Source organism: Temnothorax longispinosus, chromosome 7, assembly GCF_030848805.1.
Source record: "Temnothorax longispinosus isolate EJ_2023e chromosome 7, Tlon_JGU_v1, whole genome shotgun sequence".
Lineage (NCBI taxonomy): Eukaryota > Metazoa > Arthropoda > Insecta > Hymenoptera > Formicidae > Temnothorax > Temnothorax longispinosus.
Genome location: NC_092364.1, coordinates 8,198,560 through 8,212,445, shown reverse-complemented (window position 1 = coordinate 8,212,445; position 13,886 = coordinate 8,198,560). Strand labels below are relative to the sequence as shown.

The window sequence follows — 13,886 nt, the reverse complement described above, 5'->3', positions numbered from 1 at the left end:
TTTCTTCGAAAATCCGAGTACCGTTTTACACTTGAGCTCCACATAGTATTTGTTGCGCTTTGGATTTATTGTTTTCAGATTTATAGCGTCGACGTCGAGCGTCTGTTACGATAAATGTGGAATTAAATAATACGAATGAGATATATAATATAAATAAAGTAAAATTTTATTAATGTCTTTTATTGATGTTATATGTTTCTTTTCATTGCAGGTAAGTGTTGATGTCAAGTCAATTATGTCAAGGAGAAGCGAGGTGGTGAGTTAATTTATTCATTAATTACTCTAGAATTCATATAATTACGGAGCGGCGATTTTTTTAAAGAAAGAAAGCAGAATTTATTTTAAACATTTATTGACCACGACAGGAATGTTTTAAGGAAATTTATTAGTTAAAGACGGAATTATATAAGCAGAATTTTTACCGGATAGAAGTAACATTTATTTTAAAATAACATACGACTTTTCTTGCATTATTTTACATACGTACACTATTAGTCAGATATCGGTCGGTCGGTAAATTCTCGTCCGTACGCGATTGATCCTTTGCAATTACGCTCGTAATAATTGCGTAACATTAGCAGCACATATACACGTGCCTTATATGTGTGTATAACAATCGATGCCTCATTTCCTGTTTCCTCGTTGATTTAATGCTACGTTCTTTTGAGCGCGTCGATCAATTAGTCGATTGTAAATCGACGCATGACGTTACAGCAAATGTTCACGGCAAGATGTTTTTGTTGCTAATTTATCCGCGGACAGGTGAAATTCAGCCGCCGCGTTACATTATCGCTCAACTACTGACCATTTCGACACCGCAATAATTAATGTTTCGATAATGACGGAAATGTTAACGACCCTGAATTGCCAATTAATCGGTTTATAGTTTATTTTATTTTGTTGGAGATCACAAATAAATTAACGTATACGCGTTTAAGAAATCTTAGGATTAATAATAGAATTAATAGGATTAAAATAATAGTCCATGGAAGAATATTTATTCGAAATAAATTTTGTCTCTGAAAAGGTTTTACCGCAATAAGAAAGCCGAATGAATAAAATTAAGCGTTTTTGCGCATTTATTTATTTATTTCTTAGTGGTTTTTTATGTCTATTTTTATTTTATTTATACTTGATATTAAAAGATATAATTATATATTTTTTTTAAATTAACTTATAAATTATTGCGCGAATCTGAAAACATTTAATATATTGAACATTTAATTATTACATTAGTCACATTTCTTTCGAATATGCTTTTAATTTTCGGTTTGTAATTTATGTAAATATTATCTATGTATGAACGCATCAAATAAAAAATTAAATTAAAAACATAATAAAGCCATTCCCATATGCAATAAATAACTGCCAAGGAAATATAATCATTTGTTATCGATATATTATAGGGTAGTAGTCAAGTGCTCTAAAAGTTTTTTTAAGAGGTGATTCCTTATACAAATTCAAGACGAGAACTTGATATGACCATATGTCTAAAATAACTTACAATTAGTTTAAAAATACAGAGTATTAAAGTTAAAGAAAAAATTTCATTTTCTAAAATTTCGAAAACCACTCGGGTTATTTTCATGTCCCTCAAACATACAAACCAAACAACAAAGTTTCATCGAAATAATCCGAGTGCTTTTCGAAATTTTTGGAAATAACGAAATTTTTCCTTTAACTTTGACACCTTGTATTTTTGAAACTAAGCCGTTTCGGACATATGATCATTTGAAGTTTTTGTCTTTTTGTGTAAGAAAACTTCTTAAAATCTTGTAGAGTACTTAACTATCACCCTGTATTATACATCCATTGCATTATATAATATCCGGTAGCGTGCATTATGGTGATAACATGAATCCGGGCGAAATGAAATAATGACGGAAATAGCTTACCTTCACTCAGAAGATTGTCCAAATATGCGTCACTAATCGGTTCACAAGTACAGTTTATTGTTTCAGAATTGTTTGCCTATCCGATAGCAAACTACAGAATAGATATAATCCCCAATCAATAACGCGAATGTTATATCTCTAAGAGAGTATCCCGTATATCGAGTATCCCGTCTCCTATTGTGTGCTCAATTATTTGGACTCTCTTTCTCTTTTTTTTTAACATCTTCCATCGAACGTACACTATATCTATATAATAACTAAATTTGTAGCAAAACATTTTTGTTTTTTCTCAGCTTTCTACGGTTTTGGGATTATAGGTATCGCTGTGGATACAATATTATAGATGGAACGTAATCTGAATAACTGTCGTACGTGAGAGATAGCAAAAATGAAACGACATGATAATCTCTCTCTCTAAATCTGAATCAGTGAATAGTACTGTGAATCAGTGACTATTCACTGATTCAGATTTAGAGAGCTTTTTTTTACGAAATCCGAGTAAATTTGATCTTTTACAGATTTAAAAATTGGATATTTTAAAGAAGATAATTAAAATAAAATTGCGTTATTGAAAAAGTGGAAGAAAAATATTTTGTTAGAAAACATTTTTCAATATCCGCATTTAACATCCCCAACGTTAATTCCGTAGTTTTAAATTTTAATGTTGGAGTGCTAACTTCACACACGCATTTTACACAGTGCATACATTTGATTGCTTTTATTACATCGTTAATTTTATATTCTTTCATAAGAAGTAAGCGAGATTATATTAATTATCGATATTATAAATAAATTATTTTTGAAGAAACATCCCGTGTGGAAATTGCGTTAGGGCTTTGATAAGGCCCCTGTTAATTTTCCCTAACTTTGTTTGGGCCCTAATGTGGAAGCCCAATAAGAACCGTTTAAGGCCGGTCACGCTTTTTCACTGAGGGCCCTTAGAGGCTAAATAATCAGGGCCTTGATAATTGCCTTATGAACACCCCAAAAAAAATATTCTGTCGTTTAGTGGCTCCCGCTTGATTTTAGAGGATTTTCCTCTGAAATACGGTCTCAAGAAGATATTTTAAAATCTAGAGGAATATCCTCTAACCATGAGACACTAGACTTAAGATTGCAGTCCTCTTAATGCCACAGGAATTATAATAATACTTTAAAACGAATATTCACCCGACAAAAAAATTATTTATTTCGAAATTTTATTACTATTTTTTAACTAAATTTGTCTCTTAAGATGCAGTCTATGATTATAAATATTTTCTCGTATTTGAAAAAAACACTTACCTTGGTGGGATTCGAACTCGGGACCTCTGGATCGTGAGCCAACTGTCTTACGTGGTAGACTACTTCTTAATTTAATGTGAGTGTTTTATATAGTCTACATATGTATAACCAGCGCAAATATATAATTTTTCAAAAATCATCTTAAGAAACAAATTCAGTTTAAAAGAGTAATAAAATAATAATGTTATATTTTTAAATGTTTTAAAAAATTTTTTTAATGTATGAAGAATTTAAATTGTTTTACGTTGATCGAAATAACCTTGAAGAGTTTTTAATTTATTTACGCCCTGATGTTTCTTTTCTATCGAAATCCCGACTAGGTTTTAAAATAAATAAATCTCTATTTTAATAATCGCTACCTTGATCAAGTCCCATCAAGGCCCTTATTAAGTTTCCTTATTCAGGCCACACATTAATTGAGCTACCCAAAATTGATATCGCCCTACTGGGACCTAGCCTGGCAATAATGTGGAAATCCTTATTAGGGAACCCACGTTTAAGCCCTTAAAGGCCCCGAAGTTTATTAAGGTTGCCTTAACAATTTTCCACACGGGATGTGCATTGTGCAACTAATATTTAAGAACGGACATGGCGATCTATACTGCGTATACTGTGTCGATTCAACCCTCTTCGTCAACCCCTTTTGCTCCTGCTACACTTTGAGTCGCTGCCAATTCAATTCTCACTTGCGGCGGGGCGTTGGCGGGGAAAGGATGGAGCCGCGAGAAGAGTCGCAAGGGGTGCTTCGATGGGAAGGGACGAAACGGACGGATTGGACTCGCGGTCGTTTTCAGTGATGGATGTAGGAATGAGAAAACGGCAGGGCACGTATACCTCCCGCCCTTTTCTTTCGTTTGTTCACTGGCACGTAATTATCTCTAAGACGAACAAAGACACATTATCGTGATATAAATTCTATTCTTGTCTCTTTGAGTTTGTGGCTCTTCTATCAGATCTTACTACAGTTTGCGCGCAGAGGCAGAAAAAGTTAAAACAAGGGTGCGGACAATGATTTACGCTAAAACATCATGGAAGTAAAATATTACGTTTTACTCTCTTACGTATTCTAACTTTTTAAATAAACGAATAGGTCATTTTCTTTTTTAGAATGTAAATAAATTCCTCTCCAATTCTATTCAAGCATGATATTTTTTATGATTATTTTCATAAATATATCTATTGTTTAGTTTTCATTTCTTATTTTTATCTTTAATTGTATAGTTCTTATTGTCTTTAAAAATAAATCACATTTGTAGAGAAACACTTCTTGGTATTATAACCTTGAAAATAGAGTCGGTAAACTTCTATTGATAAAAATTTAATTCCAAATTTTCAAATTTTTAAATTAAATTTATATATAAAGATAACCATACTTAAGTTTTGAATTTAAAAACGTTTATAAAATAAATGATAAAGCTAATATAAATGCATTTTTATACGCACGCAAGTGAATTTAGAACATGTGTCGAATAGAGTAGAAACGAGATTTGTGGGTGTCCCCGCCAAAATCTTTCTGCATCCGCTACTGCTAGTTCGTAGATGAGATAACCTGCAGGGAGAAATACTTCCATAGCGAGTGGCGAACGCGTCAAAAATGCGAGGAGGTATTACCGAATCCCGGAATATAAGTGGATCGATGAATTTTCAACATTATTTCCTCTCCTTCCACTCGAACGCGATCTTTTCCCTCCGCGGTGGAATTCCGGGGGCTTTCGTGAAATATTCGTGTGAGCTGAATCGACGAGCAGCATCGAACTATCAATCCCGGATCGATTCGAATGACCCGCTTCTCATCGGATTATGGAAATATAACGATAAGAATATTGTCGAGAACTTTTTATTGACAAAAATTTATATACCTATTCTACTTTCGAATCTTCAGCAAATTCTAGTGACTTTATATGTTTTCTTATAACTTCAAAAACTGTTTTGCTATAAACTAATATAATTTTTATGGAGATATTAATTTTGAAGGAATACACAGCAAAAATGTTGCAAGAGTATTTCTATGGAAACTGTATTACTTTTTATTATATATATTTTTGTAAATCGTGTATTTTTTTTAAAAGAGAATAATTGTCACAGAAAAATTGCTAAATAAACTGACTTTTTGGCACGTGACAGTTTTTGTTACAAAAATTGAAGCAAAATGTACAGTGAACAAATACACTGGTAGAAAAATTTACTTGCTGGATCTATTATCGCATAGAGTTGAAAGACCCTGGAAAATAAATGCGTCGTCATTATAGATAATATATTGTATACTTCTTGTATTACAGCCAAATGTCACATGAATGCTATTATGGGGTCCTTTCGAAAAGTTACGTGAATTTATCGCGAAGGGTGTACATCCTTCGCGTATATAATCCTTTCAATAACTATAGACATATATTTGAAACTTAACAATAAGTTTTTGGCGTCAAGTTCTTTTTATGTTGCGAGTATATAACACGCGCGCGCATTATCAATAAATTAAATCTATCTTTATTTTTAACTTAAAATTTATAAATGTAATGCAGTGAGACAAAAATTAATCTTAAGAAAAAGGTTTACAGTTTAATTTTCTCAAATTTAAAAAAATATAGCAATCAGTGTTGCACTAAATCTTTCAGTTGCGTTTACTTCTTATTTTATTACAATTCCGGGACAATTTCGCTACACCGCGAGCATTAACGCGCGTAAATTACACTTTAGATTATTACACAATTGCAGACTAAATTATGCAGCATCGCATTTGTTAACCCTTCAATGCCGGAGGAGAACATTTAATATTTAAGCGCTTCATTTGCTAGGAATTCAAGGGATAAATTTACATTCTGCTTATATCACTAGAAATAATTCGTAGAAAATTATAAGACGGAGATTTGCCATTTTTCGAATTTTGACAAGATTTAGTACGTGCTTTTTATCACAAATTTATAACTTTCATTGCTTTTAATGCTGATAATTTCGACTCAATTTTATTGAAAATATTTTTGACTTCTTGATTTTTTAAATATTATTTGAGTTCATGCAGATTTGTGAGTAGTTGGCTTCATCACAAGTATTATTTTTCGTACGTTTACATGCACCGGGCTCGCAAATTTGTAGGATAATGAAACATTTCATCCGTAAAACCCGACTTTGTATAGTGATTTAAGCGATATGTCGTTCGTAAATTTTGTTCCAGCGTGCTTTTAGTCATACGCTAACCCATTCTAGCAACAATCTTCTTTATTTCGTCTTGATGGATACGGAGATCTGACGGGCTGGACGTGCTTTCTGTCCTTTTGTCGAAAAGATCTTGTACGCGGATAGCCAAGATTATATACGTGAATTGTTTCCGGACTAAGATAGAATTTAGTTGGCTCCGAGGTTGATTCTTCTTTTTGTCAATGATATGATAGAGCGCAAAAGTGGCGCGTTAAAACAAGAAAATGAATTTTTGACGAAACAATTAGGAGTTTTAACGAGAATGTTCAAAATTTGCTTAGCTCGTGTCTCAGAATGTTATATGGTTTATAGCTGAAATGTTGGATTGGAAATTAGATTTTTAGGGGAAAGAAAAATTATTTATTAGTAAATCAGTTTCCAATTTGGTTAAACTTTTTGCGGATCATAATTAACGTCATATTGAATATAATGATTATAGGGTAACTCGGGGGAATATGCCATACTTAAGAAAAATATGATTTTTTTTCCTATTTCTCTTTCTTTTTGAGGTATCTTTGCATGCTGATCTTCTTTTTCCTTCTTTTATCTGTTATTTATATATGGTTTTAATGAAATATTTTGATTCTTTACTATTAAAAAGAAAGAAATACAAAAGTGTTGCAAAAGTGGCATATTACCTCCATGTGGGGGAGGGGGTAATATGCCACATATACAAACATGTATAGTAATTTAACTTTAGAAAGACATTCTTGTCTAAAAACATGTAAAAGAATATTTTTATTAGAATTTCAATAAAACACTAAGAAAATTCTAAAAAGCACGTTGTCATACTTGTCATACTGTACTTACCCCAAAAAAATTATAATACTGACAGGAAGTAAGTAAAACTTGGGCAAAACGTCAGATATAATATTTTTAACAATTTCACAGCATTTACAACAACGCTCCTAGCCGTATATAGCTTTGTTAAACATAACGAGTGGCATATTCCCCACACTGGCATATTCTCCCCCCCCCCTAGTTACCCTATAATAATATTTCGAATACTCGATTTCTCGAAAGAGCACAAGCGCGTTTGTATCATTGTTTAAAATATAGCGTAATATTTGCCATCTGTATTCTATTGTACATATAGCGAATGATCGTGTTGCCATTACAAGCATCTTTTTACAAAGTCAATGACCATCGCGATATCACTTGCGGCCTCCGAAAGAGTAAAGCGCATCGGTCACGGGTTAAAGAAAAATAAATGAGGATCAATGAGATCTATAGAGAAAATAATGATCTCTATATTCTCAATTAAATGATGTTCAACGGCATTCGACGTATAACGGGTTGGTAGCCATGTAGCAAGTGTATTGCTTTTATTGCCATACGTGGAATTGCGGCGAGCTCCTACAAAATTCGTATCTTTTATGGATTGCGGAATATCTCACATTCAGCACATTACGCGTATCAATGGGATTGCGAGAACGAGGACACGTTCCCCCGGCAATTCCGCGACGTGCTTTCGGTGTAAAAGTCTCTCCAATTCGATCGGGGCGGTCAACTAAGGTGTCTCGCGATATGTGTACCTACGTTTCAGAATTTGCAGTATCGAAGCTTACTCATTTATTCGTGACGCGTGTAAGTTGCGATATTAATGTAGACCTTTTGCTATTTACGGCACGAAAATAGATCGCATTGTTGCCTTTTTTTTTAAGTATGAAAAAAGACACTAAAATTATAATGAAACATCCAAATTAGCGTTCTTTAATAATATAATTTAAGAGTTCGATGCAATAATAGTGTTAATAGGAGAATTAAAATTGTTTGCCTTTAAAATACTTTAAAATTAAAACAATTTTAACAAAGGAATGAAAAATGTATATAAGTTAAAATATTTATATGTATGTAAACAAGTAATCTAACATTTGCAAATTGATTATAATAATGTTTGATTGAATTAGGATTGTGAATTTTACGATGCTGTTAAGCAGTTTCTCGAGTTTTGCGGGAAGCATGTGATTAAAGATTCAAAGAAAAAAAGTTGAAAACACCAATTCGATATAAGCAAGCGCGCTCGCTTATAGACAACAATAGGTTATATCGCGAAGGAAGATGTTGCTAGAAGTAATGACGCTACAATTTTCCTGCGGCGCCAATTTTCCCACACCGCCCAAGGAAGAAAATACCCGCTGCTCTTGCCAACGAACCATGGGTATCTCGCTCGCTGCAGCGTTACGATCCGCAACCATAGCCCGTGTTATTGACGAGTTCGTCCGTAACACGAGAACAACGAATAGACGCGCGCTACACACCCCCGTCGCTCTCGATTTCCTATAGAAATGCTAACCGGTTCGTTACCGAGCTGCGTGTGTACAAAGGCGGGGTGGATGAACTGCGAAGAACTGGGGAGGGAGGGGGGAGAGAGAGAGAGAGAGAGAGAGAGAGAGAGAGAGAGAGAGAGAGAGAGAGAGAGAGAGAGAGAGAGAGAGAGAGAGAGAGAGAACAGGGAGAGCGAGATCTCTTTCTATATACGGTGAAAAAAAAGGTCTGGCCACAGGGTAAGCTAAGCGACAGGATTTGTGTAAGCTTGTGAAGAAACGGAAGAGCGTGGGGTGAAGGGTAGAGGTGGAGATCCGGATGTCGTCGGTTTGTAAAAGACATGTTTTGGCTTTTTGCGGATCTTTGTATCAACGGCGGATTTGCCGGATAAGTCACTTTTCACACCGACTCTTGTAATCTCTTGCAGCTTTGTATTGTAAATAAATTACAGGACGTAGGAAGAAAGGCTCGAACTTTGAAGTTGCGTTGGGGATCTCAAAGCAAAAAGAAATCTTATAAGGTGGATCCGTTTGCAGTTGCATAATGTTAAAGGTGAAACAATCGAAAGAATCTAGAGAATAAATAAAGTATAATTTAATTTACAATTGCAACTTATGTTTAGAGAATTGAAATTTAGGGCGTAATTATTAAGAGATTTAACGATAATAATTAATAAGTTATTAAGTCCAAAATTTGTAATTAATTTATTGCTGTTTTCATTGTTTTAATGATCCATATATTACTTTGCTAATCGTCAATTGTCAATTTAAGAAAGCAACGAAAGTATATACGACTTTATTTCAGCTATGTGCCAAGAAAGGCGTTTTTTCAGTAAAAACGGGCCCAAAAACCTTTACAAGTCATGGCATTCAATTCCCAAAACAATTTGGCCATTATGCGACCTCACAGAATTATTTAACCCTTCCCCTTATTAACTCTATTAACATCTTTCTCCGTACCCTTCCTTCTGCTCCTTATAGTTCCTGTAGCTCAACCCTCTCTTTCCTTCCATCTGTCTTCCTTGCGAGCTTTTTCTCTTATCTTCCTTCTGACTCGTGTCCTCCGTCTCCTGTCGTACCTCACCTGCAGGCTCAACGCCTTTTACAACAATAAAAACAGTAAAATGTTCCTTCAATACTTATGCGGTCTCCTTCAACTATTTTCAGCCTCCTTTAATTTTTGACTTCCTTCAATTCTTCGACTTCCTTCAATTTTTCGGCCTCCTTTGATTTTCCGGCTTCCCTTAATTTTTCGGCTTCCTTCGATTCTTCGGCTTCCTTCAATTTTTCGATTTCCTTTAATTTTTCGGCTTTCTTCCGTTCTTCGGGTTCCTTCAATTTTTCGGCCTCCTTTAATTTTTCGGCATCCCTCAATTTTTCGGCTTCCTTCGATTTTTTCGACCTGCTTTACTTTTCTGCCTCCTTTAGTTTTTCTGCTTCCTTCAATTTCGACGTCCTTTAATTACTCTGCCTCCTTTAATTTTTCAACTACCTTCGATTTTTCGGCTTTTTTCGATTTTTCGGCCTTCTTCAATTTCTCGGCCTCCTTCAATTTGTCGGCTTCCTTCAACTTTCGGTTTTTTGGCCTCCATTGATTTTACGGCTTGAAAGCAACGAAAGTATAGCGATGCACTCAAAAGTCAGGAAGAAACGCTAAAGCAATGTTTATTTTCACTATAGCATTCATATATAAACACTGATACCTATATATAAAATTTAAATTATTATTACTGTTATTTTAAATAATTTTGTGCATTGATTTTATGAATCAAATTACGTATAATTTATTTTAAATAAAATTGCGTGTAAAATAAAAAAGTAATTAAGTAATATATAAGTAAAATTTTTTTAAAAGTGAAAATTTATTTTAATATCTATAATTTTTTATTTTATAAATTAAAAAAAACAATTAATTTATCAATATACCAATAAACTTTGCATCAGTTTTCCGCATAATATAATGCATGGAATCCGCTTCTTTTTACGATTCAACCATCGTAGCGGTGAATGCGAATGGCTTGAAATGCGTCTCTACACTTCGGTGACGTTTCGCTGTGGCCGCTCGAGACGAATGAGCTCGTCTCACTTGCGATCGATGGCATCGGAAGAGCACGACCAGCAGATCGTTTCCTCGAGAAAAACAAGTGGCGACTCGGACGAGTGAAACGCACACTTGCGGCACTCCGATTTTCCTCTCATTGAATTCAAGTCGAGGCTCCTGCACCTATCTATCCGCCCCATTGTTTGACGTGGATTCAGGCAACAATGGCAACGAGAGCACCACCGCCGGTATTTATTACCGCCGATTTTCCGGATGATGGAAAATCGTTTTGCACGTGCTCGAGGAATAGGTGTGGCGAAAAAGGAGCGAGAGAGAAAGAGAGAGAGAGAGAGAAAGAGAGAGAGAGAGAGAGAGAGAGAGAGAGAGAGAGAGAGAGAGAGAAAACGTGAAAGCGTGCCTCTGTGTGGTCCTTTATAAACCGACGACGATGGTCAGATTACCTCTTCTCTGTCGGGAGCTTATAACAAATCCCATCGCTCGTCTGCCTTCGTACTTAGACCCAGCGCGCCTTACGTTTTCCACGCTCTTCTCCGATTCTCCTCCGGGCTTCCAATCGGCTACTTATCTGCACGCTCGATCGGCCAAGATTCCTTCTTAATTCCCATTTACGCTACTGCGACTCGGATTAGGGTGGAAGTGGCCGGCCTTTATGAGCTCCGGAGTTACCTTTTATCTGTAATTCGCGAGTTGAACGAGCTCGTTTACAACACACGCGTATGCATATCGCACACACGCGTATACACACGAAGTGTCAGTATATACTTTGTATTTTGCGATGGAGAGAATTTAAGATAAGGTATAAAAGCACTTTGTGTTTTATCCTTTTTCTTCGTTAGAAAGAAAGCGCGGGGAATGAAAATTAACTCTTCTATTATCAGAAAATAATGAAATTACAACGGATTGTTCAAAATATTGTTTAAAATATATTTATATTAATTTAAGATATTTTCACGTCAGATTGAGTTTCTTTGAATATATAATGATTAATTAAAAGGACTGCATTTGTTCTCTTTGACTTTCTTATTTATTATACTACTTGTTAAAATAAATTTTGCATTTATCTTTTGTAAGTAAAAGTTTCACATGAAAATTGTAGAATATTTTTTACATTATTAATGATTATTCGTAAAAAAGTTGGTAGTAGAGAGCGAAAAAGTAAAAAGGTGGTAGGAAAAGTTAGAAGTGTTCGTCTATTGAAGAAAAATATGCCGTAGATTAGTTTTGAAATTATTACATTCGAACTCCATAACTTCATCCCAGATATCCCAGTCTCGAAATTTTTTTGCAGATATCTTGGCTGTTCGGCTACAAACAAACTCAGATTTGCAAATAGAAAGAGATTGAACAAAAATTGTTTCGAGACAGGTCGAACAAGGTAAACAAGGTAACTTGGCTAACCTTTGCAGTAGATAGCGGATTGAATACTCAGACGCGAGACATCCCGGGTAGAATTTTGTCGAGGCGTGCCCCAAGTCTGTAAAGGGCCTAAACAGGCATGCCCTAAAATAGGATCGCCAATATTGGGGCTAGATAGGCATGTCGTAAAATAGACATACCGTTGTCGGGCCTAGAAAGGGATTAGAAAGGCAAATTCTGGATAGAATAACCTAAATAGGCCCAGAATAGGCACTGACATGGATGCCATTATCAAGGTCTGCAAACATTGGGCCTAAAAAGGGACTAGAAAGGCAAATTCTGGATAGAATTTCCTTAATAGGCCTAGAATAGGCACTGGCATGGATGCCACTATCAAGGTCTGCTAACGTTGGACCTAGAAAGGGACTAGAAAGGCAAATTCTGGATAGAATTTCCTTAATAGGCCCAGAATAGGCACTGACATGGATGCCACTATCAAGGTCTGCAAACGTTGGGCCTAGAAAGGGACTAAAAAGGCAAATTCTGGATAGAATTTCCTTAATAGGCCTAAAATAGGCATGGATGCCACTATCAAGGTCTGCTAACGTTGGACCTAGAAAGGGACTAGAAAGGCAAATTCTGGATAGAATTTTCTTAATAGGCCTAGAATAGGCACTGGCATGGATGTCACTATCAAGGTCTGCTAACGTTGGTCCTAGAAAGGGACTAGAAAGGCAAATTCTGGATAGAATTTTCTTAATAGGCCCAGAATAGGCACTGACATGGATGCCACTATCAAGGTCTGCAAACGTTGGGCCTAGAAAGGGACTAGAAAGGCAAATTCTGGATAGAATTTCCTTAATGGGCCTAGAATAGGCACTGGCATGGATGCCACAATCAAGGTCTGCTAACGTTGGGCTTAGATTGGTATGCCCTAAAATAGGTCTACCATTGTTGGGCCTAGAAAGGGCCTAAAAAGGAATTTTCTAAACAGGCACTAACATGAAAGCTTACGATTGTTGCCGTGAAATTATAGGTTTTACAATTTTTTTACATAAAATTTATTTCTTTTATTATCATAAAATAATTCATTGATTTAATTATTATGTTTCTTAAGATGATTTTTAAAAAATTATATATTTGCACTGGTTACGACATATGTAGACTATATATAACGCTTACATCAAATTAAGAAGTAGTCTACCACGTAAGGCAGTTGGCTCACGATTCAGAGGTCCCGAGTTCGAATCCCACCAAGGTAAAGTGTTGTTTTTCAAATACGAGAAAATATTTATAATTATAGACTGCATCTTAAGAAACAAATTTAGTTATAAAATAGTAATAAAATTTCGAAAAAAAATAGTTTTTTTTAAATGTAAATATCATATAAGGATTACTGGGAAGTTGGGCATGTTTGGATAGGGCCTAGTTAGGCGTGCTAGAATAGAGCCTAGTCAGATATACAAATCAGGCTCTGACTTACACAAGCGTTACATCTCTGTGCAGGTCCTAAACAGGGTTCCTTGATAGGGCCTAGACAGAAATGGGGAAAAACTGTCTACAGCCTTTACAGGCCTCCTTTTAAAGTTCTACCCGGGATGTTTGTCGCGTGGAAAATCTCCGCAAGATTTCGCCTTACGATCAACACTCCCTGAAAAAAAGATAAATAACTGTCTGAAGAGGGAAACAAATCAAAATTATAGATTTTAATCTTATATGATTTAATATATTGCAGCAAGAGAAAAAAATTAAGATTATAAACAATTAAATGTATTTATATATATGTATTAAAAAATATTAAATTTCAAGATCGATTAACTGATTACATTT

The 13,886-nt window shown here is 35.0% G+C and overlaps 1 protein-coding gene across 7 annotated transcripts in view; it reads left to right on the top strand.

Annotated features, from left to right (window-relative positions):
• The window catches only part of LOC139816883 (venom dipeptidyl peptidase 4), a 509,974-nt gene that overhangs the window by 79,477 nt on the left and 416,611 nt on the right, over positions 1-13,886 (top strand). For 3 of the 7 annotated variants that reach the window (XM_071784692.1, XM_071784693.1, XM_071784691.1), the window contains exon 3: positions 212-256. The exons of the other annotated variants lie outside the window; for them this stretch is intronic. In XM_071784692.1, coding sequence (XP_071640793.1) covers positions 212-256 — 45 coding nt within the window. The remainder of the gene's footprint in view (positions 1-211; positions 257-13,886) is intronic. 7 annotated transcript variants of the gene reach the window in all.